General features: G+C 40.8%; 1 protein-coding gene across 1 annotated transcript in view; it reads right to left on the bottom strand.

The window, feature by feature from the left end:
- Positions 1 to 721: 721 nt before the first annotated feature.
- Positions 722 to 24006, bottom strand: part of GALNT8 (polypeptide N-acetylgalactosaminyltransferase 8) — a 49672-nt gene continuing 26387 nt past the window's right edge. Inside the window, 9 exon segments of the mRNA XM_055315379.1 lie at positions 722 to 874; positions 8202 to 8369; positions 9407 to 9502; positions 10049 to 10186; positions 11356 to 11541; positions 16212 to 16326; positions 17406 to 17555; positions 17557 to 17601; positions 18537 to 18720. Coding sequence (XP_055171354.1) covers positions 722 to 874; positions 8202 to 8369; positions 9407 to 9502; positions 10049 to 10186; positions 11356 to 11541; positions 16212 to 16326; positions 17406 to 17555; positions 17557 to 17601; positions 18537 to 18720 — 1235 coding nt within the window.

Below are 24006 nucleotides of genomic sequence, written 5' to 3'. Positions count from 1 at the left end.
CCTCTATGCACTGTGCAGATCTGGGATTAGTGGAGACATGTTCTCTCGCCTACCCTTAGACTTCAGAATCTCTTTGGTATGAGAGGGATTGAGTAATCCAAATAAAACTGCTGTTGTGGGGTGGGGAGATGGAGGGATTTTTAAAGATTACTCGTCTATTTGCTGCATCTTTCAGGACAGTTCAGAAAAGGGGAACAGCAGTGGTAATACACCTTCAGAGAATTGGTGTCACCTGAATCATTGCCATGCTGCCAGCCCAATGATGACCCAGCCTCTCCTGTGGAGCAGCCTCCAGGCTGTCTGGGGAGTCTCTGAGCATATGGGCTGGGGGAGGATGTGTGGGGCAGATGGCAATAGTAGTTGTCAGGAATGAAGACTAAACAGTGTTGGCAGAAGTCAACGATAGACTTCCACCCTCCTAGTTCTCTCCCCACATAGCAGCCAGATGATGGTGCTTATTTCAAGGAGTTTCCAAGAATGGCATTTGATATATATCATGACTTTCCAAGGGAAGCTGGAGGAGAGTTTCCTCACCCCTCTCCAGCCTGGGCATCCTGACACATGCATAGACCTCATCTCCCCACATTCCATGTGTCACAGACTGAAGTCACAGTAAACATACACGCATACTTTCCTGTTCTCACCCTCTTCTACTTTGAGCAGCTTTAGTAGTAGAAGCCAGTGGCAAGAACTGGTATCCCAAATCGAGGCTCTCTGAGGATCATTGGATGTTAGTTTGACCCCAGTTTTGCATGGTGTACTGTATTGTCCATGCTTGTGTGATGCAGTTCTGGAGCACAGGCACATAGGTGCCCGAAGTGTCTTTCTTCATTTCCAGACATTGCTTGGTAGCTCTGTTCATGACAGCTCTTCCCTGGATGGGAGTAGAGACAGAGTGAAGCTATTGAAATGTTCTCATCTCCTCTGCTGCTGCTTTTCCTGCTGCACTCAGTGACATACTTGAAGGGTTGCTAAATCTTCTGCCAGTAATCCAGAGGGAAAATGAAGCAAAGAGTAGAATTAGACCACCTAGTGCTTTCTCTACTAGTACCATGACAGACGAACCACAGATCTGGGAGAAACAAGGCTGGGCTGGGTTCCTGTTATCATCTGCCTTTCATGAGGTTGAAGCATCAGGGCAATGTGACTGGCTAGACATGACATGTCTTAGAGAGCCACGGCCCTCTCTACTTGGCCTTCCTTTCCACATCTTCATCCCTGAGCTCATAAAACCCATCAGGATTCTCCCTCCCTCCTCAGTGAGGCTCCCTGGTCAGATGAGTAGAAGCTACATTCAAGCATCTCAGCCTGTTTTCTCCACCACTGTAGGAGGCAGTTCCTACCTCTTCTCTTCTGGGGGCTTCACCAAGGATTACTACTGGGAACATTATGGGTTTAGGAGCCACAGAGTCTGAGCTAAATCCCTACTCCACCACATACAGCAGAGGGCCTCAGGCAAATTACCTAGCCTAAGTCTCAATTTCCTCACCCATAAAATGGGTTTATAGTTAGTATTAGGGTTAAAATTAATATGAATTGAATTAACATAATTGGTTGATATTTATTGAGCATCTTGTATCTGGCACAAAAGATGTGCAGTAAATGTTAGTACATCTCTGCCTCTTCCCACTCTAATGGGAGAAGAGGAAGGGTCATCTCTCTCTTTGTTCCAATGTGCCATCTCCAGCCCCCTGAGCTCCTTCCTCCTTATATCTATGGTACAACAACTGTCATCATGCCCTTTGTCCTGATCCTGTCCTCTTCTTCCAAAGCCCTCCCATTCTCTACACCCCTCTCCACCTCTTTGCAGGAATCATTCACAGAATCTATTTCAGTGTCCTGGTGAAATTATTTTCCCTTTATACACTGCCCCCCTACTGCCATTCTGAGTTAACAGCTTCCATTTAAATGTACAGTAAGAGACCTTGATCTCACTGTCCCACTTTGGAACCTACCACCAAGGCTACAGCAGTATGTCCAAACCCTCTCTTTCATCTCTTCCCATCACAAAATGCCCCCCCACAACATTGTTCCCCTAAACTTGACTGTCCTGGCCACGCTGAAATGCCCCAGGTGCACCTGTGAAGGCATTTCAGTGTGGGCAGTCACTCAGTCACTCAGCCTCCCCTGGTTCTTGAACTCCTCCTATCACCTCCACTGCTCCTTTTTGTAGGTGCCACTTACAAATCACAGGATACTCCTGGAGAGGATCCACCAACCAAGCAGGACTAGCCCACAAATGTACCTACAGCAGTCTGGCTTAAAACTTGGCTTAGTCCTTAGGGTTACTCTTCAAGACCTCCTCAGCACCTTTTTTTTTTTTAAGATGCATTTATTTATTCATGAGAGACACACACAGAGAGAGAGAGAGACTGAGAGAGAGAGAGAGAGAGAGAGAGAGAGAGAGAGAGGCAGAGACATAGGCAGAGGGAGAAGCAGGCTCCCCATAGGAGCTGGAAGCAGGAGGCAGGACTTGATCCTGGATCCTGGGATCACGACCTGAGCTGAAGGCAGCCTCCTAACTGCTGAGTCACCAAGGTGTCCCCTCCTCAGCACTTTTTATCCCTGGTCCTCATCCCCTTGATGCTCACTTTCACTAAATGCCTTTTTTTTTCCTCACTTGTTGAGAAGATCACACAGCCAGCCAGTCTAGCCCGTCCCCCAAATGCCTTGAGTGACACTTAGCATAATGCTTGTGGGTAGTCTCAGAGGAGTTGCCCTGCCTCTGTCTCTACTGCTTAGCAGCCCTCTGTGCTCTGAGCCCAGCCCTCCAACATGCCAGAGAAAGACTATTCCTGTTTAACATTGTTCTGTTATTTCTCCTTCTGGGCAGATTCCTTTTCTACTGACTTTAAATATACCAAATGTCCCAATATTAGAGTGAGAAAAGAATCCTTAGTTCTACCATCTTTTTTAACCAAAATTCAGTGCTTTTCTCTCTTTCAGAATCAAACTTCCCAAGCAACGAGGCAATAACAAACAGTGGATAAGATTCTGTGCTTGATTCTGGACACTTACTCTGCTGTGTGATCTTGCTAATATTTTTTGACTTCTCTGTGGTTTAGTTACTTCATTAGTGAAGTAGAGCTAATGATGACATTTCTCTTATAAGATTTATGTAAGGATTAAATTAGTGTCTGGTACATTATTTGTACTCAACAAATCTTGGCCACTATAATTTATTGTGATTTTTTTAAATAAAGCCAATGACTTTTTTTTTTCCATTTTCTCTCCACTTCCATGTGACATGTCCTTTGGAAGTATTTTTTACAACTTCTTCAGACTCCTCTGGTTTCCTTTACATTGTGTTCATCTGGATCTTACACATTTTTGGTTTGGCTTTAATTTGGGGGGTGTCGACTGCTATTTTTTTTTAAGATTTTATTTATTCATGAGAGACACACACACAGAGAGAGAGAGAGGCAGAGACACAGACAGAGGGAGAAGCAGGCTCCATGCAGGGAGCCTGATGTGGGACTTGATCCTGGGTCTCCAGGATCACGCCCTGAGCCAAAGGCAGATGCTCAACTGCTGAGCCACCTAGGCGTCCCGAGATGTCTGAACTATGCAATGAGCAATAGAGAGTAGAGACACAGCTGAAATACTGGAGAGTTTGAGTAAAGGTCATCATGGAAAGTCTTCCAGATGGAGTGACAGGAAGAAGAGCTCTGGGATATGCAGTGAGAATAAGGAGGCCATATGAAGTCAGGGTTCAATAAATAAAAAGGAATTGATATCTGTGGGAATGCTGTCATGCTGGTGAACACAGTTGCAGAAAGCAGTTTAGCTCTCTGTATGAAAAACCCTGACACCAGTCAGAACCCTCAAATTAATTATGACCCTTTTAAAGTGCTTTTCTTTTAAGACAATACTGTAAAGAATAATATAGAATGTAGGTCAAAATTAATATGGAAAACATCTTAATAGTCCCAGAGTCCTGGGATCGAATTCCACCATTGGGCTTATTGCATGGAGCCTGCTTCTCCCTCTGCCTGTGTCTCTACATCTCTGTGTCTCTAATGAAGATAAATAAAATAAATAAATAAAATCTTTTTAAAAAAAATTCAGATGTCTCAAAAAGGTCTTATCTCTTCTAATTGGGTCCCTTCTCAGTCACTGATGCCAGTGGTTTCCAGAAGTCCTACCTCCTCTGGTTGAATCAAACCGTGCATTGTGGCATTGGAAGAAGACAAAAGGACTATTTAGTCTTACCTCTCTCTCAATTCTGAAAATATCTGTGGCAGCTTTTAGGTAGAATGAAATGAATGTGTAAATTGTGTCTACAAAGAAAACAAAACACAAAAGGCCTAACATCTCATCAAATGTCATTTTATTTACCTGAAAGAATTGTGGTCCTAAGAGATAAGGTAGACAGGAAGGACCTAGATAGAATGAACTGACTCGGGTAACACACTGTGAGCTACCTGATCACCTCCCTCTTCAACTTCTGGACTCCTTGACACAGTGACCATGAAAAGGCACCCGGCTTGGACATCAGAGGGGGCAGTATTCTCCCGTGTGTCCTGTAGCTCCAGACCTCACACCCAGCCAGAATCTATATTCTATCAGCAACTTCAGGCAGCTGGGAAAATGATTTCCCAAAATTCTCTTGGAAAGGCAAACCTCAAAATGTTTGGGATGTTATAATTCTTTCTTTAGCGTAAGTTGTATATTTAATTCCCAGGAAATTTAGGATCAAGAAGAGATGTTAAAGGAATCAAACACATAGTATTTGCTAGATTCTGTGTATAATAACTATTTTTAAGTGCCTATGTTTTTAAAAAATTGTCTTACAGATTAACCTTGTAATACCAATTTCAAAATGTGTAGTTGAATAATTAACGTTGTGAAAAGTTACCAAATTACAAACACTTTTGGAACATATAGTAGAATTTAAGATTCATTCATTTAAAATCAGATAACTGACATTCTTAAGCTAGAAAATTTAATGTATTAGATTTATAAATATAGTATATAATGTTTAAGGGCATTTATTAAATTATAAAATCTTCATTATTTTAAATTTTCTAAGACAGTAGATTTTAAAAGTTTTCATCACAAGAAAAAAATTTTTGTAGCTATATGTGGTGATGGATGCTAACTAAACTTACTGTGGTGATCATTTTGGGAATATATGCATAAATTAGGTATATTATGACGTACACTTGAAACTGATATAATATCACTGTATAAATAAATAAATTTATTTATTATTGCAAATAACTTTATAGTCATAAATTTGAAGAAATGGACCAATTCCTTAAAAACCATAAACCAGTGAAATTCAATCAATGTGAAATAAATGATCTGAATAGCCCTGAACCATTAAAAAAAAAATCTCATTTTAAGTGCCAGGAAGATGGCCTGCTGGGCTGGCATATCCCCTGTGCACATAGGCCTAGAAAGCTGGCAGGTCTGAATGTAGGAAGTGTGCAAAGAGCAAAATGTCCCTGCTTGGGTGTTCTAAAGTGGAAAGCAGGCTCACTGAACTTGGCTTCAGGCTCAGGGGATTGTACTGCTACTTTTGAGCACAGGCAGGAATTTGTAGGGTACACACAAGGCCAAAAGGATTTAAATTTTTTTTAATTCATGGTTTAAAAGCCCCTGCAAAAGAAACCTCCAGGACCATATGGTTCCACTGGAGAATTATACCAAGTGTTTAAAGGATTAACATCAATTTAAGACAATCTCTTCCAGGAAATCTCTTCTAGAAATGCTTCTTTCAGAAACTCATCTATTCTAAATTTTTATCAACAGGACAAATTTTATCAATTAGAAACAGGAAACACCTCCTAACTCACTTTATGAGACCAGTATTACCAGTATTACTTGATACTAAAACCGAAGACACTACCAAAATTAAAAAAAGGAAAGGAAAAAGCTATAGATCATTACCTCTAATGAACTTAGACACAAAAATCTTCAACAACATACAAGCAAACCAAATCCAATAAAGTATGAAAAGAAGTGTATACCATGAGTAAGTGTGATTTATTCCTGGCACATGAGGCTGTTTCAACATTAGAAAATTAATCAGTGTAATCCATCATATCAACAAGCTAAAGAAGAAAAAACATGATCATATCAATTGACAAGGGAAAAGCATTTGACAAAATCCAACTCACATTCACAATAGAAGTATTTCTTAGCAAGTTAGAAATTTGGGTAAATTACTTCAATTTGGTAAGGAGCATCTACAAAAAAATCTACAGCTAATGTATATGCAATGATGAAGGACTCAATGCTTTCCCCCTGCATTTGGGAACAAAGTAAGGATATTAATTCTCCCTATTCTCATTTAACATAGTACTAGAAATTCTAGCTAATGTAACATGGCAAGAAAAACAAATAAAAGTCATACAAATTGGAAATGGAAAAAAATTGATTGTTAAAACCTGCTAGGCTTTTACATAAAATAATAAGATTTCTAAGCTGCATGTGAAAGCTAAAAGGAAAAACTATAGTTTTTTAATTTATAACTTAAATAAATTTAACATTAATTTTTTGAGCTACAGTAAAACTATAATAGTATTTTCTGCACACAAAAGATACTGTTAAGGACATCAAAATCTCACATTTAGCACACTGGGCCTGCCTGTCAAACATGCTCTGCTTGGCGATTGCCATTGATAGAAAGCTCACCACCTTGCTAGGCAGCTCACTATTCTGTAGGACAGCTTAAGCTGTCAGGCTGTTAGAAAGCCCTCCCCTGCCCTTACGTTAAGTTGAACTCTGTCTCCTTTATCTCCAGTCATTGGTCTCAGTTCTGCCCTCTTGTAGACACTGTACAAATCTAACTCTTCTTCCTCATGAAATCAGCATCAGCTTTTCTCTAAGCTCATGTCTCCAAGCTAGTACCTCCAGATTTGCCAGTCTTTCATTGGCTCTGCAATTATTTATTGAGTGCCTGCCATGTTCCAGGCACTGTGCTAGATGCCAGAGAGAAAACGACAGCAACAACAGCAGCAGCAAAACCCAGGCCCTACCCTCCAGCTCACAATCTAGTGATGAGAAGAAGCAAGTAAAGAGGTACTTAGAAGTGATCATGAGATAAAACCCATAGGAAGGGTCCTGAGAGTACCAATCACTCATCCTGGTCCTTTAGAGTCACAGATGGCTTCCCAAAGAAGACAATGTCTAAGGCCAGAGGTACACTGTGTAGTTGGCTCAGTAAAGAGGTGGGAGGAGAGGGAACAACATGTACATAAAGGCTTAAGAAAGAGCATAGCCTTTCATAGAGTTATGTATATTTCCATATGGAGCAGGAAGCGTAGGGCAGAAAGACAACTTCTCCTCACTGATATCGCCTAGTTCAAAAAGACTTAATCTAGGATCCAAAAATCCTCTGAAATTGTAAGCAAAGTTGTGCACATATGTGCATATATATGTTTTCCTGGAAAAAAGAGTCTCAAGAATTCTCAAAAGAGTCATTAACTTTAAGTCAGGAATAAATAAATTAGACTGATCCATGTCTGTTAACATGTAGTCCCTGAGCCTAACGTGGTACCAAAATGCTCAGAGGTACCATCGCAGACAGGGCATAGGCTCCCTGCATCAGGACATCACCTCTGTGCCAATGTGGCTTAACGCAGCCCCACAACACTGACTTCACATGCAGGCTGTATTCAGTCAGATCCCTTGCATCACTGTCTTGCCAGATTCCCTCCACCCTGTTCTCAATCGATTGATATGGAAATTAAAGTCGGAGCTTTTACACTAGACCTTATCAAATTTCAGTCCAGGGCTCCAGATTCTCTGATTACCATTAATACGAAAACCAATCACAGTGGCTAATATTCATTGGATACTTTCTACATGCAGGCACCATGCTAAGTTCTTTATGCACACTATCTCATTTAATCCTCCCAACAGGCTTCTAAAGTAGATCTTGTGATCTCCATTTTACAAATGAGGAAACGGTATCAGAGAGGGCTAGAAACTTGCTGATGGTGACTGAACTAGGACCAAACCCAAACTCTTAACTGTTAAGCTATAACAGATTCCAATATTGCTTCCTTTACCCACTCACCTTCACCAACAGACTCAGTGTTCCATGTCCAGTTCCATTTCCAATGTTTTCCCTATACACTGCCACAAAGCCAATTCTTCTAAAACACTAGAAATCAAATATGAACCTCGCAGATTAGATTTGAATATGCTTATCCTTTAAAAACAAACAAACAAACAAACATGTGACTCACTGGTTTAAAATCCCAATATATGTGCAGTCTGTTTTGGGCTGCCTTGGAACATGGCTCTAAAGTGGGCTTTTCCCCATCTCCAGGGTCTGTCAGGCAGTGATCATCAATATTTGCCTCTGCAATCAGTGGCCCCACATAAAGCTCCCCAGTTAGGTGGTAGTAGACATTCTAAAAAAGAACAAAGGAATCTGTCATGGATATAGTCAGTGGGGTGGCCCTTGACCTTATAGAGGACACGAAGATAGCTCTTGGGCCCTCTACCCATTCAGTCACCATGGGGGCGTGGGGAGCACTGAACTTTCCTGGGTAACAAGGAGTCACTTCTGCTTCTTTCTTCCCAATCCCCAGTTGACTCTAGGAAGAAGACCAGGTGTGAGGAGGGGGCACTAGCCTGTCTGTTTCCATACAAGGGCTCCAACACAATCATGACTTGTATGGACAAGGAAGATTATCTTTGAAGCATGCACACACACACACACACACACACACACACACACACACACACACCTGAACTTCAAATGCTGTCATCACAAGCTCAAGCTATGAACTTGTCAATAAATCTTTCCAATTCTTAATCTAATACCCTCTTGCTTGGTGAGCTTGAACAAGTGTGTTGTTTTTTATGTCTCGGTGTTGTCATTTGTCGTGTGGATATGCTATCTCTCCTACATACCACCAAAAATTCCCTGGGAGACTAACATACGAAGTAACAAGATAGATGTGAATATTCTCAGGGGGAAAAGTCCCCTAGCTGCATCTTCCACTCAATGTCAGATCTCTTCTCTTCCATTTAGCCTCTCTGTCCTTCTCTACAGAAGATGCCACAGGTAGCATCACCTGCCCACTTTCCAGGGCATACGAGGAGTGTTGGGAAATGGTGGAGATAGTGAGGGAAAGGGAAAAGGATAAGGACGCAAGGTAACTGTCAATGAAAATATTACTATTGAGAATGAATGTGACAGAGCATACTTTCTACCTATCCTCCCTGTACTTCAAGTGGAATTATCTAGCTATGATCTTTTGAAAGGATTTAGAAGTGCTTAGTTATAAGGAGAGTTTTGGATTTCACCCTTACCCATTGCTCAATATGCTCAGCTCCTGCCTTCCCATCATCTCTAACCCTTAGTCTGAATCTGGCAAAGGTCTCCAGGGGCTAAGCCACAACAGACTCATCCTGTCAGAGCAGGGGAGATTGTGGAAGATACCTGAAGACTGTGTTTGCAACAGTAAAACATGATAGGGGTTTTTCCTGAAACAAGTTCCTGATCCAGGCAGAGATTTTCATCCAGTGTATTTTTCATCTGAAAGGGCAAAACACACAAAAAATACCATTGGAAAGAGGCAGAGAAAGAGGGCCCTCAAGCCTCCCCAGGCCCTGCATTTTCCTCACTATTCTGAGGGTGCCAGAAATTACCAACCAAAAGGAAGCAGGGGCTTGGGATCTCAGGAACTATTTTCTATGCACTAGACATATGCTAGAAGGAGGTCCTGCTGTGATACCCCGTCATGGGAACACCTAACCCTTAGACTGTCACAGTACATATGGTGGGGCGGCAGGCCAGATACCCTGGCTGGCTGAGAAATGGAGAAGTCAGATCTAGGGCTACAGTTTGCAAAGTAAGGAACCAGAGGCAGAGACAAGGAAAAGAAATGGGATCTGGGGAACAAGAGATAAAAGAACACTGAGAGCCCAGGGGCAATAAGCTGAGAAAGGAGTTAAGGGTAGAAAGGTAATCCTGGGCTGGATGGATTTTAGAAACCTTTTTCTGAGCAGTCATACAATTCAAATCTCATTGTCTCTTATAGCCAAATATTTACAATCTGAGATGCAATTTCATGATACATACTCTTCCATAGCCCACAATGTTGTGGATTGGCTTCAGGCTTGGATAAACGTTTTTCAGATACCAGTCAAAAGTTTTACATTTCAGTTTCTTCCAGAGTGCCATTCTGGAAGAAATGTCTCCAAAATCAATTCCAGAGTTCTATAAATAAAGTATATCTGTGCTTTGTAACATCCTTGAGTCCACCAAAGGGTGTGAATGATGCACGAGGGAATGGAACATTTTTCTGATAGCCTGTAACCTTGATAATTGAAGTTTTTCAGGGAAAGTGGGAAGAGCTTGAATGCTAGTAATCTCTGCTGGTTTCAAGGCACTAGCAAAGCCTGCATAGTAGTAGAGCCACTCAAGTTTATTTCTCATCATTAGCAAGCTAAAACAGACTGCTCCCATTTGAGATAATATTTACATCAGTAAGGCACAACAAAATACTCCTCATAATAGCCAGAAAAGGCTCTAAAAAGGAATATTCTGGTAGCAAGATTTAAAGGTTGAGGGAGAGTTTCTACAAGTGATATCTGTGGGGAATCCTAGGGAAGGAATGCTTGAGCCCTGAGCCGCAGCTCAAGGATAGAAGACGGCATACCATGCCAAATTCAGGTGGCTAATGTTAGCCAAGAAGGCCATCCTCATTTGTATACATCCAGCAGGGTGACAGTCCCTACTCCCACCATCCCACATCCAGCTGCCATGTCCCATGAATTCCTGATGTCCAGCCCTGCCCCACAAGGAACCCCCCCCCCAGTATAGATGATGCATGAAGAACATGGAATCTTGGGGTGTCTGGGTGGCTCAGTCGGTTTAGCATCTGCCTTTGGCTCAGGTCATGATCCCAGGGTCCTGGGATTGAGCCCCACATTGGGTTCCCTGCTCAGCAGGGAGTCTGCTTTTCCCTTTCTGTCTGCCCCTGCCCCTGCTTGTGTGTGCACTCTCTCTCTCTTAAATAAATAAATCTTTAAAAGAAAAGAACATAAAATCTTGAAGATTCCTTGGTTTGAATCATATCTCTCCTGCTTATTACTTTATTACCTTTAACAGGTTCCTTACAAATCTCTGTACTTCTGTTTCTTAATCTGTAAACGTGGAAAAATAAAAACAAAACCTACCCCATAGACATGCTGCAATGATGAATGACTGTGTGGAGCATAGTATTACTATGTTAATGTTAGGTGGTCATTATCATTGCACCATCAATACTTTATGCTAATTTGGGGGGGCCAAGATGGCGCTTTCACTCCATCCCTCCCTTTTCCTACCAGTATTGTCCCCTTCTCCTTCATTCTTCTCTACTTCTGTTCAATTTCATGACAAACCTGGATAGGTATGTTCCAGGCCAAGTAGACCATGTGTTTGTACTCATCCATCCAGATTTCAGCCACTCTCAAAGCATTGCGCTTCAAGGCAACACTAAGATCCAAGGCATATGGCTTGTGGTTTCTCTCTAGGTGAGCAATCCTGGAGCAAGGCAAGACCTCAACTCTCCCTCCACACTGCCACACCTGTAAAAGAATAAAAGAAAGTCACCTGGGCAGGCCAGGCCCATGACCAAGAAGAGGCATAACTTGTAGACACACAGAGACCACATTTTGGAATCATTTTTGAAGAATGTAAATTCAGTCCTTCCACTCCCATTTCAATGTGACCTCTCAACCTACCCACCTAAAACAACCTTCATTAGAAATCTACCAAAATGCTTCTCTCTCATTGTTCAGACAGTTCCAAAAGTCCTGGAAATCTTCCTGAATAGACCAAAAGAAAAACTGCCTCTGCTCTATTATCCCCAAGGAAGTAGCAAGTCCTGAAAGGCAGCGCTCTTTGATCCAATCTCACTAGACTTCACTTCTCAAGACCCCCTCTGTTTATATCTGCATGCTAGATATAAAGCAATGTGGTAGACAAACTCTCAGGGACCCCCACGATCCTTGCCTCCTGGTGCTCACACCCTCAACTCATCCCCTTCCTTTGAGTGTGAGCTTGTGATCTTCTATCCAACAGAATATGACAAAGGTAACAGGAGGTACATGATTGCATGTGTGTGATTACACTATATAAGACTGCAGTATCCATCTGGCTAGGAGACATGCTGTCATGCTGGCTTTGAAGAAGCAAGCCACTATGTTGTGAGACACCATGATGAAAAGGCCACAGGGCAAGAAACTAAGGGCAACTTCCAACTGATAGCCAGCAAAAAACTGAGTGCTTTTTCAGTCTGGAGGGCTTCAAGGAACCAAGTGCTGCCAACAGTTACATGAGCTTGGAAGCAGATCTTTCCCCAGTCAATCCTAAATGAAAACCTAGCCCTGGCCAGTACCTTGACTGCAGCTTTGTAGACGACCCTGCTAAGCCACTCTTAATCCACAGAAACTGAGATGGTAAATGCACCTTGCTTGGAATCATCATCTTTGTGATAATCTGGTTACACAGCAATAGATGACTAATACAAATAATTCTTGACCAAGAGATACTATGACTCATGATATAATTATAAATATTCTTCTTTGCCATCCCGATGAGTACAAACATACTTGTCAGGCCACATATTCTAATATCTGGCTTAAAAATATGATCTTTAGCAGCCAAACAGAGCAGTGGGTAAAATGGTCCCTGGGTGACGTGATTGGAAGTCTTTATACTTAATTAAAGATTCTACAGCACGCAAAAAAAAATATGATCTTTAGATAAATGATAGAACTATCTAATGATATTAGATTGATATAATGACTCCAGTTTCCCAAGAAAAGTGCAGTTCCTGGGAGTTAATTAGTCTATCTGGAAGTGGTTAGAAACCTACTACGCTCATGCCCAAGGGAGCCTCTGAGATGAGAGTGAGCAACTTAGGTCCTGCTGGTTCTGTTAACTACCTGAAGGGTCAGTCTCCTTATCTGACTTTCAAAATGTTTTCTTCCTTTCTCCTCCCTCATCCTCTAAAACTCAAAATGGCAAAGTGATAAAAAGTCAGGCTTTGAAGTCAGACTGACTTGTGTTCAAATCCTGACTATCACTGTACACCTGGCAACCAGGGGCAAAACGCTCCCCCCTCACTGAATCTCAGGTAAATTATCCACAAAAGGGCATAAAACTGTCAGGAGGAATAAATGGCATAACAAGTGTCCATAAAAGGCTATGATTTTTAACTTGAAATGGTTCTTTTCCTCTATTATCCTTCCATTTCTTTTTATTAGTTTCCAGAATCATGTGGAGGTTACAACTGATTTATTTTCAGATTTTATTTTCTGAAGCCAAGCATCTCAAACTTCAAATACAAATTTACTCCAATTTTTTTAGTTGGTGGTAGTTTCCAGTCCACAAGAATTCAGAGAAGAAAAAAAAGTTGGCATGAGAAAGAAACCTTAAATTCAAGCAAAAGATAAAGTCATTATTGCCATTTATGAAGTAATGTTAACTATTATCCTTGACCAACAGCTTTCAAATTTTACTCTTTCAGTTTATTCCCACTTGCCAAACATTCCTTCAATCTCATTCTGTGTGTGTATGTGTGTGTGTGTGTGAGTGAGTGAGTGTTTGTCTAACACACACAGCGACACAAAGTTTCTGCTTATAATAACAGTGACTTGCTCTGTGGCACATATTACCCTAATGCTTTTCATGAATTTAATCCTCACCGTGCAGATACTATTATTATCCTCATTTAAGTAAGTTGCCCACATTTACCAGCAAGTAAATGACAGAGCTGGATTCTGAATCCAGGCAGTGAGCATGGTCCCTGACAAGGGGCCAGGAAAACAGAAGATGCTTGATACTGGTTTTCTTTCTTGAACATCAGTCCCAAAAGTCCATCTCCATTTATACACATCGATGTGTACTATCACTTCCATGCCTCTAGATGTCAGAATAAAACATTCCAGGCAGTTCTGATGTTTCCCAAGATCTGTCATGGGAGAAACACAGATCTTAACAAGTGCTGAGAGGTTTTAAAAGGCAAATAAGATGCATAATTGCTAGCCAATGCCAATGTTAGCTAATCAAATTTAAATTTTTAAAAAATGAAAAAAGCAAATAGCCACACACACAAACTAAGGAAACTGGAGACACATAGAACTATTTTATCCAAGAAAAAGAAAAGAATGGCCCTTCCCTGACACTCCCTACATTTCCAGCAAAACCTATCAAACAAGCACAAAATGTTAAAAGAAAGAAAATTTCTTGTGAAAACTAAAATGATGGAGTTCAATATGGAGTGGGGGAATGGAAATAGAGAGGCAGCAGCAGAAGAAAGCAGGGGAACTCAAAAATGGTAATGAATTAGATAAGAAGGGCTTGGGTTCCTAACTGGGGGAATTGGGGTTCCAAAATCATGGAAGCTATGCGAGGTAGGAAACCTCAGCCATAATGTCACTAAGGTCATCTTAGGATTTTGCCAAGTACCATGCATGAAATACTTATTTCTACATTTATATTTTTGTGCTAGAGACTAATTGTATGCTCAGTGTCTATTCCCCTTTACATTTACAGTTATAGAAGGAATAACTGCACACATAAACAACTAGCTGAAATCTACATCTTCCATACTCTTTTGCTCACAGTGGCCATATGACCAGCAGCGGCAGATAGGATTTGAGGGGAAATAACATACAACTTTCAGGTAGTACCCTAAAAAGGAAAGCATGCTCTGTCTTTCTCTTCCTACTAAACAGAATACTGGTGTGATGTCGAGGATGGCAGAACCACAAGATGGAAGAGCTTTAGTTTTAGTGCCCATCACCGAAAGCTGCCATCTCAATCCTGAACTGCTTATGTTCAAACTGTTCTGGGCGGGGGGGGGGGAGACAATTTCTATCATATTTAAACCTGTTATTTTAGCCTCTCTAACAGAAGCCAAACAAGGATTCTAATTAATATCTGTATAAATCATTTAAAAATATTTATTACATTTTAACAGTACCATTATCCTTATGAGGTAGATGAAACAAGGATGCCTCTCTTCATCTCATAAAAGAGAAAAATAATCAGGACAACCATGCAAAACAATAGTTTTCTCTGTCCAACAATTACGTGGCTTAAGGTATAACCCAGATAGGGACTCACAATGTGTTTATTAACACATAAATGTAAGGTCCTGGTTAGGTCTTAATTGGGTATATAATATGTAATCTTAGAGTTACCAGTTCCAAGTAAAAGAAATAAAAGGTAGTAACTTTAGAAAATATTAAATGTGGGAAGCCTGGGTGGCTCAGTGGTTGAGTGTCTGCCTTCAGCTCAGGGTGTGATCACAGAGTCCTGGGATTGAGTCCTGAATCAGGCTCCCTGCATGGAGCCTGCTTCTCCCTCTGCCTATGTCTCTGCGCCCTCTCTCTGTCTCTGATGAATAAATAAAAATCTTAAAAAAAAGAAAATATTAAATGATTCCAAACACTGAAATGGACCAGAGATCACCTGGTCTCAGGCACAGAATTTCAGGGCTTGGGGAGAAAAAAGGCCATTTTATGGAAGCTCAGCCCACAGCGAGGTAGCAGTTAGGATTAGAGACCAAAGTTCAGCATTTTTTACAATGCCATCCATACATCCTATCATGATCATCATCAACCATTAATGAGCATGAGGCACATGTCACTCAGCATGCTGGGTGCTTGATGTAGTAGCCATGGCTTAGAGAGCTTGTATGCTACCCAAAATAACACAAACTTTCAAGTGATAGAATTTGGACTTAAGTCTATCTCTAATACTCATGTAATTTTCACTACCTTTTGCTGCCTTTTTTTTTTAAAGGTCAGCCTTAGACAGGAAGGTGAAAGAAAGACAAACTAATAAGAACAATCACAAACATAAGGGGCAAAGCTTTTTAACAAAGGCTTGTAGGTTATACAGAAGCAGCAAAAGGAATACTATAGGAGGGATATTTTAAGCATGAAATCTAGGAGATGCTTGGAAAATGCTTGGTATGCTTATTTCCCTTAAGGGAAATAAGAACACCATCTGCTGAGGCTCAATTCTACCTCTCTCCATCCATATCTCCCAGATTATATAAACCTAAACCAGAAAGCTCCACTCCAGAAGTTTTACTGCCTATTTCTAGTGACTCAGAAACATGAGAATCTGTCCATCTCTTGAGCCAATGACATTCAACCTTATTCCAAAATACTGAAGACCTTACTATTCTCCAATTATTACCCTTCTGTTTTGTCTCATAATGAGAAGGAAAAGTACCCACCCTCAAGCTAAGTTCCACATTCTCTCCTCCATAGACCAGCATCCCATCATCCAGAGATCCAATCTCTCCCAAAAAGATCCTGTTGGCAGCCAGGATGCCCATGATGGAAGGACTCCTATAGACACATAGTAAGAGAGTTAGTAACCACTTGATGAGGAATGGGTCAGGGTGGTGAAGGGCTGGAAGTCAATGATGATTTGACTTTCAAAAGTCTACTCAAGCCTCTTATCCTGAAGGCTTTCCCTAAACTCTCAGGCTGAACTAAGTACATGTAGCCTTCCTTACCCTCATGCCACCATAGCCCTTCTCCAATTATATTGAAATTACATCTTTTTCATCTTTATATCCCTATTTCATAGCCTGATAAATGTTTAAAATGCCTCAAGTGTTTTTAATAATTATATACTTTGATTTTTGTTTGAAAGCCCTTAAATAGTCTAAAGTTTCTATAATTTTTTTCATATTTAAGTGAGTTTAATTTTATTTTTTATAAATTTATTTTTAATTGGTGTTCAATTTGTCAACATATAGAATAACACCCAGTGCTCATCCCATCAAGTGCCCATCTTAGTGCCCTTCACCCAGTCACCCCCACCCCCCTCCCATCTCCCCTTCCACCACCCCTAGTTCCTTTCCCAGAGTTAGGAGTCTTTCATGTTCTGTCTCCCTTTCTGATATTTCCCACTTATTTTTTCTCCTTTTCCCTTTATTCCCTTTCATTATTTTTTATATTCCCCAAATGAATGAGACCATATAATGTTTGTCCTTCTCCGACAAGTGACTTATTTCACTCAGCATAATACCCTCCAGTTCCATCCACTTCAAAGCAAATGGTGGGTATTTGTCATTTCTAATGGCTGAGTAATATTGCATGAGAGGATGTGAAGAAAGGGGAACCCTCTTGCACTGTTGGTGGGAATTTGAACTGGTGCAGCCACTCTGGAAAACTGTGTGGAGGTTCCTCAAAGAGTTAAAAACAGACCTTCCCTATGACCCAGCAATTGCACTGCTGGGGATTTACCCTTAAGTTTCTATAATTTCTTATCTGGAATTAGCTTTTTTTCCCCTCTATCCTCTGTCCATTACCCTATCTCCTTCACTTTTCCCACTCACTCCCATCAGTACCATAAAAGATAAACAAAACCTACCATCCTTCCTGATGTGCCAATCAAGTTTCCTAAGCCTCGGACTTACTTTATTGGAGCTGTGACATCATGCAGATCAAACCAAGCTTCTGGAAGTGGATCATAGCGGCACCATAGTTTCCAGTTAAACCCATCAACTGCCAATGCATATTTATCCAGTTCAAAGGTGTCAAAATTAATATTGTCAAACACAGGAGACAATCACGGTGCGGTCTTCCTGAATCCGAGCCAAAATGGGCTCTGCCCTAGAAAAAGAGTGTGTAACAAATCCAGGTTGGATATGAAAGTAAGTCGAAGCAAGCAAACAAAACTTTTTAAAGCACCTGACATTGAGCCCCTTTTTCATTTAGGCTGCACTGAGTTGTGAGTAGGATTCTCCAGAGTGCAGAGAATCTATGCAGTTTTCAGGATAGCTGAGGCTGCTAGCAGGTAACCTATGTCAAGAGCAGATTTGGGATTGGTACACAAATACCATTCTCAAGTCATCGTGAACAGGACTATTGGTATTCTCTAAATTTACATTAATTTTGGGGTCTCCCTGTTTCCAAAATGATGTCTTTTGGGACACCTAGATGGCTCAGTGGTTGAGTGTCTGCCTTTGGCTCAGGTCATGATCCCGAGGTCCTGGGATCAAGTCCCAAGCTGGGATCCCCGGCGCGGGCGGGGAGCCTGCTTTTCCTTCTGCCTATGTTCCTGCTTCTCTGTGTGTGTGTGTGTGTCTGTCATGAATAAATAAATAAAATATATTTTAAAAAATGATGTTTCTTTACTATTTGATTCTCCAAAGAACACAACTTTCCTTGTATCATGTGATTTCAGGGCTGAGAAAAACCTTAGGAATTATCAAAAGATAATTTCTTCATTTTATAGGTAAGACATAAATGTCTAGATCCCGGGGGTCATAAGTGTGACTTATCCAGTCACGAAGTTATTTGGCAAAGTCAGGGTCAGGGTCCAGTTGTCAATGCTCCACACCCATTGTTTTTTTTTCTCAACACTAGGCTACTTCCTTAGCCAAGCAAAGTTCCTGAGTAAAAACACCGTCTTTGGATATTTATTTGTTTGTTTGAGGTCCAGTGCTGTCTTTCCCTATTTCTACAATATCCTGTCTTTTATGTAGCACATGTACAATATTTCCTTTCTCCTCTTTCTTAAAAGAAGAAAATTCCTGGAGCCTTACCACCCAACGTTCACTTCAACATGAGCATCCAAGATAACAATCACATCAGCCGTGGCCACTTCCCTGCCAGTGTTGCGTGCTTGAGCAAGACCTTTTCTCTTCGTATGCCGAATTATTTTTAGTAGTCCTGGATACTTCTGGTTGTAAAGCTTAATCTTCTCATCCAAGTGTGCCTTTAGTTCTCCTGCCAACCAAATGCACACCTATAGAATTTCTGAGTGTAATAATCAATGTGATGTAGAAATTCCAAACTATCCTATGGTAGTGGTTGGACTACATCCAATTTGGGAGAGCAATTCTACCATCTTGACTGAGAAACAACTAGTGTTTCCCCTGCACCTACTTCTCCTTTCTCTTCCGTCCTCAGATTTAATACTCCATTCTTAATCTCCTTTCCCTTAAACTACTTTAAGGGAGTTAAAGGGAGTCTAAAGAAGTTAAACTACTTTAGAACAATCATACTGCTTACCATGTAACAAGGATTGTTATGCATGCTTTATGTATATTGAGAAATTCTTATAAGAATGAGTAGATAGACCTGACCTAACTAAGGTAGAGGTGCTGATGAACAGACATTGTGGAGACAGCCTGGAATGTCTTCCCCACAGCTAAACTCTCAAGATTTTCTGGAGAATCCATAAACAACTGAAATTGTTTTTGTCTTGTTTTACATATTTCTACATGGCCTACTTAAGGACCAGTTTTGGTCAGAGTGCCCAGGCTAATTGCTTCTCTAGCTTCTAGCTATTGAATTTACCCCTAAATTATTCAAACTGGATTCACTACTCCCATATTGTTTATATTTTTCTTCCCTCCTTCCCCTCTCTTTTATAAAGACTGTCTATAAACTTGTTCTTTGATTCAGCCTGCCAGTTGACTTCCTCATATGTATGAGAAGAACTTGCATGCAAATCACTAAGCGGTGTTTAAAATATCTAAATGAATGACTCTGAGTTTTCCATTGATAACATTAATTTATTTAAATTCGAATTATCCTATAAGGTAGGTTTTTCAGTCTCCTCACATTAAGACAAAAAAATGAGGCACGGAAAGATTAAGAAACTTGTCCAAGTTACATATCTAATAAGTGGCACACCCTGGAAGTGAACCTATGTTGTATCTAACCACCATGCCATGCTGCTTCAAGAACTATGTTTGCACTTGGTTTGGTTTCTCATGATCTCCCTCTATTCCTCTCTTCCCACCTGCATTCCTGGAAGACTGACTCAATAATTGAAGGTTTAAGGAAAGCCAGTGGATCTGAAGGTTGTTTGCTAAAACTGTGAGAAACCAAGCTGGAAAGTTTCTACACTTACCCAGTCACTGCTTTTAAGAAGCAATCAGGAGGGGTTGCCATACTTTTCAGGGTGCCCCTGAAAAGGCTTGTGGCAAAGTGCAGGGGGGAGCAGGTTCTGGAGTTTACCTTTGATGGCACCCACCCTGTAGAAGACGGAATCATGGATTCTGCCTATTTTGTAGCAATTTCTTTTTTTTAATAATAAATTTATTTTTATTGGTGTTCAATTTGCCAACATACAAAATAACACCCAGTGCTCATCCCGTCAAGTGTCCCCCTCAGTGCCCGTCACCCATTCACCCCCACCCCCCGCCCTCCTCCCCTTCCACCACCCCTAGTTCATTTCCCAGAGTTAGGAGTCTTTATGTTCTGTCTCCCTTTCTGATATTTCCCACACATTTCTTCTCCCTTCCCTTATATTCCCTTTCACTATTATTCATATTCCCCAAATGAATGAGAACATACACTGTTTGCCTTCTCCGATTGACTTACTTCACTCAGCATAATACCCTCCAGTTCCATCCACGTTGAAGCAAATGGTGGGTATTTGTCGTTTCTAATGGCTGAGTAATATTCCATTGTATACATAAACCACATCTTCTTTATCCATTCATCTTTCGATGGACACCGAGGCTCCTTCCACAGTTTGGCTATTGTGGACATTGCTGCTAGAAACATCGGGGTGCAGGTGTCCCGGCGTTTCATTGCATCTGAATCTTTGGGGTAAATCCCTAACAGTGCAATTGCTGGGTCGTAGGGCAGGTCTATTTTTAACTCTTTGAGGAACCTCCACACAGTTTTCCAGAGTGGCTGCACCAGTTCACATTCCCACCAACAGTGTAAGAGGGTTCCCTTTTCTCCGCATCCTCTCCAACATTTGTGGTTTCCTGCCTTGTTAATTTTCCCCATTCTCACTGGTGTGAGGTGGTATCTCATTGTGGTTTTGATTTGTATTTCCCTGATGGCAAGTGATGCAGAGCATTTTCTCATGTGCATGTTGGCCATGTCTATGTCTTCCTCTGTGAGATTTCTCTTCATGTCTTTTGCCCATTTCATGATTGGATTGTTTGTTTCTTTGCTGTTGAGTTTAATAAGTTCTTTATAGATTTTGGAAACTAGCCCTTTATCTGATATGTTATTTGCAAATATCTTCTCCCATTCTGTAGGTTGTCTTTGAGTTTTGTTGACTGTATCCTTTGCTGTGCAAAAGCTTCTTATCTTGATGAAGTCCCAATAGTTCATTTTTGCTTTTGTTTCTTTTGCCTTCGTGGATGTATCTTGCAAGAAGTTACTGTGGCCGAGTTCAAAAAGGGTGTTGCCTGTGTTCTCCTCTATGATTTTGATGGAATCTTGTCTCAGATTTAGATATTTCATCCATTTTGAGTTTATCTTTGTGTATGGTGCAAGAGAGTGGTCTAGTTTCATTCTTCTGCATGTGGATGTCCAATTTTCCCAGCACCATTTATTGAAGAGACTGTCTTTCTTCCAATGGATCGTCTTTCCTCCTTTATCGAATATTAGTTGATCATAAAGTTCAGGGTCCACTTCTGGGTTCTCTATTCTGTTCCATTGGTCTATGTGTCTGTTTTTGTGCCAGTACCACACTGTCTTGATGACCACAGCTTTGTAGTACAACCTGAAATCTGGCATTGTGAGGCCCCCAGATATGGTTTTCTTTTTTAAAATTCCCCTGGCTATTCGGGGACTTTTCTGATTCCACACAAATCTTAAAATAATTTGTTCTAACTCTCTGAAGAAAGTCCATGGTATTTTGATAGGGATTGCATTAAACGTGTAAATTGCCCTGGGTAACATTGACATTTTCACAATATTAATTCTGCCAATCCATGAGCATGGAATATTTTTCCATCTCTTTGTGTCTTCCTCAATTTCTTTCAGAAGTGTTCTATAGTTTTTAGGGTATAGATCCTTTACCTCTTTGGTTAGGTTTATTCCTAGGTATCTTATAGTTTTGGGTGCAATTGTAAATGGGATTGACTCCTTAATTTCTCTTTCTTCAGTCTCATTGTTAGTGTATAGAAATGCCACTGACTTCTGGGCATTGATTTTGTATCCTGCCACGCTACCAAATTGCTGTATGAGTTCTAGCAATCTTGGGGTGGAGACTTTTGGGTTTTCTATGTAGAGTATCATATCATCGGCGAAGACGGAGAGTTTGACTTCTTCTTTGCCAATTTGAATGCCTTTAATGTCTTTTTGTTGTCTGATTGCTGAGGCTAGGACTTCCAATACTATGTTGAATAGCAGTGGTGAGAGTGGACATCCCTGTCTTGTTCCTGATCTTAGGGGAAAGGCTCCCAGTGCTTCCCCATTGAGAATGATATTTGCTGTGGGCTTTTCGTAGATGGCTTTTAAGATGTCGAGGAATGTTCCCTCTATCCCTACACTCTGAAGAGTTTTGATCAGGAATGGATGCTGTATTTTGTCAAATGCTTTCTCTGCATCTAATGAGAGGATCATATGGTTCTTGGTTTTTCTCTTGCTGATATGATGAATCACATTGATTGTTTACAGTGTTGAACCAGCCTTGTGTCCCGGGAATAAATCCTACTTGGTCATGGTGAATAGTTTTCTTAATGTGTTGTTGGATCCTATTGGCTAGTATCTTGTTGAGAATTTTTGCATCCATGTTCATCAGGGATATTGGTCTGTAATTCTCCTTTTTGGTGGCGTCTTTGTCTGGTTTTGGAATTAAGGTGATGCTGGCCTCATAGAATGAATTTGGAAGTACTCCATCTCTTTCTATCTTTCCAAACAGCTTTAGTAGAATAGGTATGGTTTCTTCTTTAAACGTTTGATAGAATTCCCCTGGGAAGCCATCTGGCCCTGGACTCTTGTGTCTTGGGAGGTTTTTGATGACGGCTTCAATCTCCTCCCTGGTTATTGGCCTGTTCAGGTTTTCTATTTCTTCCTGTTCCAGTTTTAGCAGTTTGTGGCTTCCCAGGAATGCGTCCATTTCTTCTAGATTGCCTAATTTATTGGCGTAGAGCTGTTCATAATATGTTTTTAAAATCGTTTGTATTTCCTTGGTGTTGGTAGTGATCTCTCCTTTCTCATTCATGATTTTATTAATTTGTGTCTTCTCTCTCTTCTTTTTAATAAGGCTGGCTAATGGTTTACTATCTTATTAATTCTTTCAAAGAACCAACTCCTGGTTTTGTTGATCTGTAGCAATTTCTTCAAGAAAAAAGTCAAAGTGAATGGAAAGCCTGGGAATCCTGGTGGAGGTGTTATAATCATTGAAAGGAGAAAGAGTAGGATTACCATAACTTCTGAGGTACCTTTTCCTAAACGGCATTTGAAAAATCTCACCAAAAAATATGAAGAATAATCTGTGTGGCTGGTTGCACATTGTTGTTAACAGCATAGTTAGGCTCCTTCCACAGTCTGGCTATTGTGGACATTGCTGCTATAAACATCGGGGTGCAGGTGTCCCGGCGTTTCATTGTGGAAGGAGCCTCGGTGTCCATCGAAAGATGAATAGATAAAGAAGATGTGGTTTATGTATACAATGGAGTATTACCCAGCCATTAGAAATGACAAATACCCATCATTTGCTTCAACGTGGATGGAACTGGAGGGTATTATGCTGAGTGAAATAAGTCACTTGTCAGAGAAGGACAAACATTATATGTTCTCATTCATTTGGGGAATATAAATAATAGTGAAAGGGAATAGAAGGGAAGGGAGAAGAAATGGGTAGGAAATATCAGAAAGGGAGACAGAACATAAAGACTCCTAACTCTGGGAAATGAACTAGGGGTGGTGGAAGGGGAGGAGGGCGGGGGGAGGGGCTGGGGGTGAATGGGTGACAGGCACTGAGGTGGGCACTTGACGGGATGAGCACTGGGTGTTATTCTGTATGTTGGCAAATTGAACACCAATAAAAAATAAATTTATTATTAAAAAACAGCATAGTTAGAAATTTTATTACTTCTAGATTAACCAGGATAAAGAAGAGAAGGAAGATGAGGAGTAAAAATAATTTATTTGGAATATTTTGTATGAATTCTTAAACAAAATGCATAAACTAAATGGTGGGGGGAAAAGGGAAAAAAAGAAAAAAGAGTTTGCTATAGGCCCTGGATATCTAGTCTGTAATTCAGCCTCCCTCACTATCTAATTCTGTGTCACTTCCCATTTGGGGATGTT

Source organism: Nyctereutes procyonoides, unplaced genomic scaffold (assembly GCF_905146905.1).
Source record: "Nyctereutes procyonoides isolate TBG_1078 unplaced genomic scaffold, NYPRO_anot_genome, whole genome shotgun sequence".
NCBI classification, from domain to species: Eukaryota; Metazoa; Chordata; class Mammalia; order Carnivora; family Canidae; genus Nyctereutes; species Nyctereutes procyonoides.
This window is presented reverse-complemented; position numbering and strand designations above follow the sequence as displayed.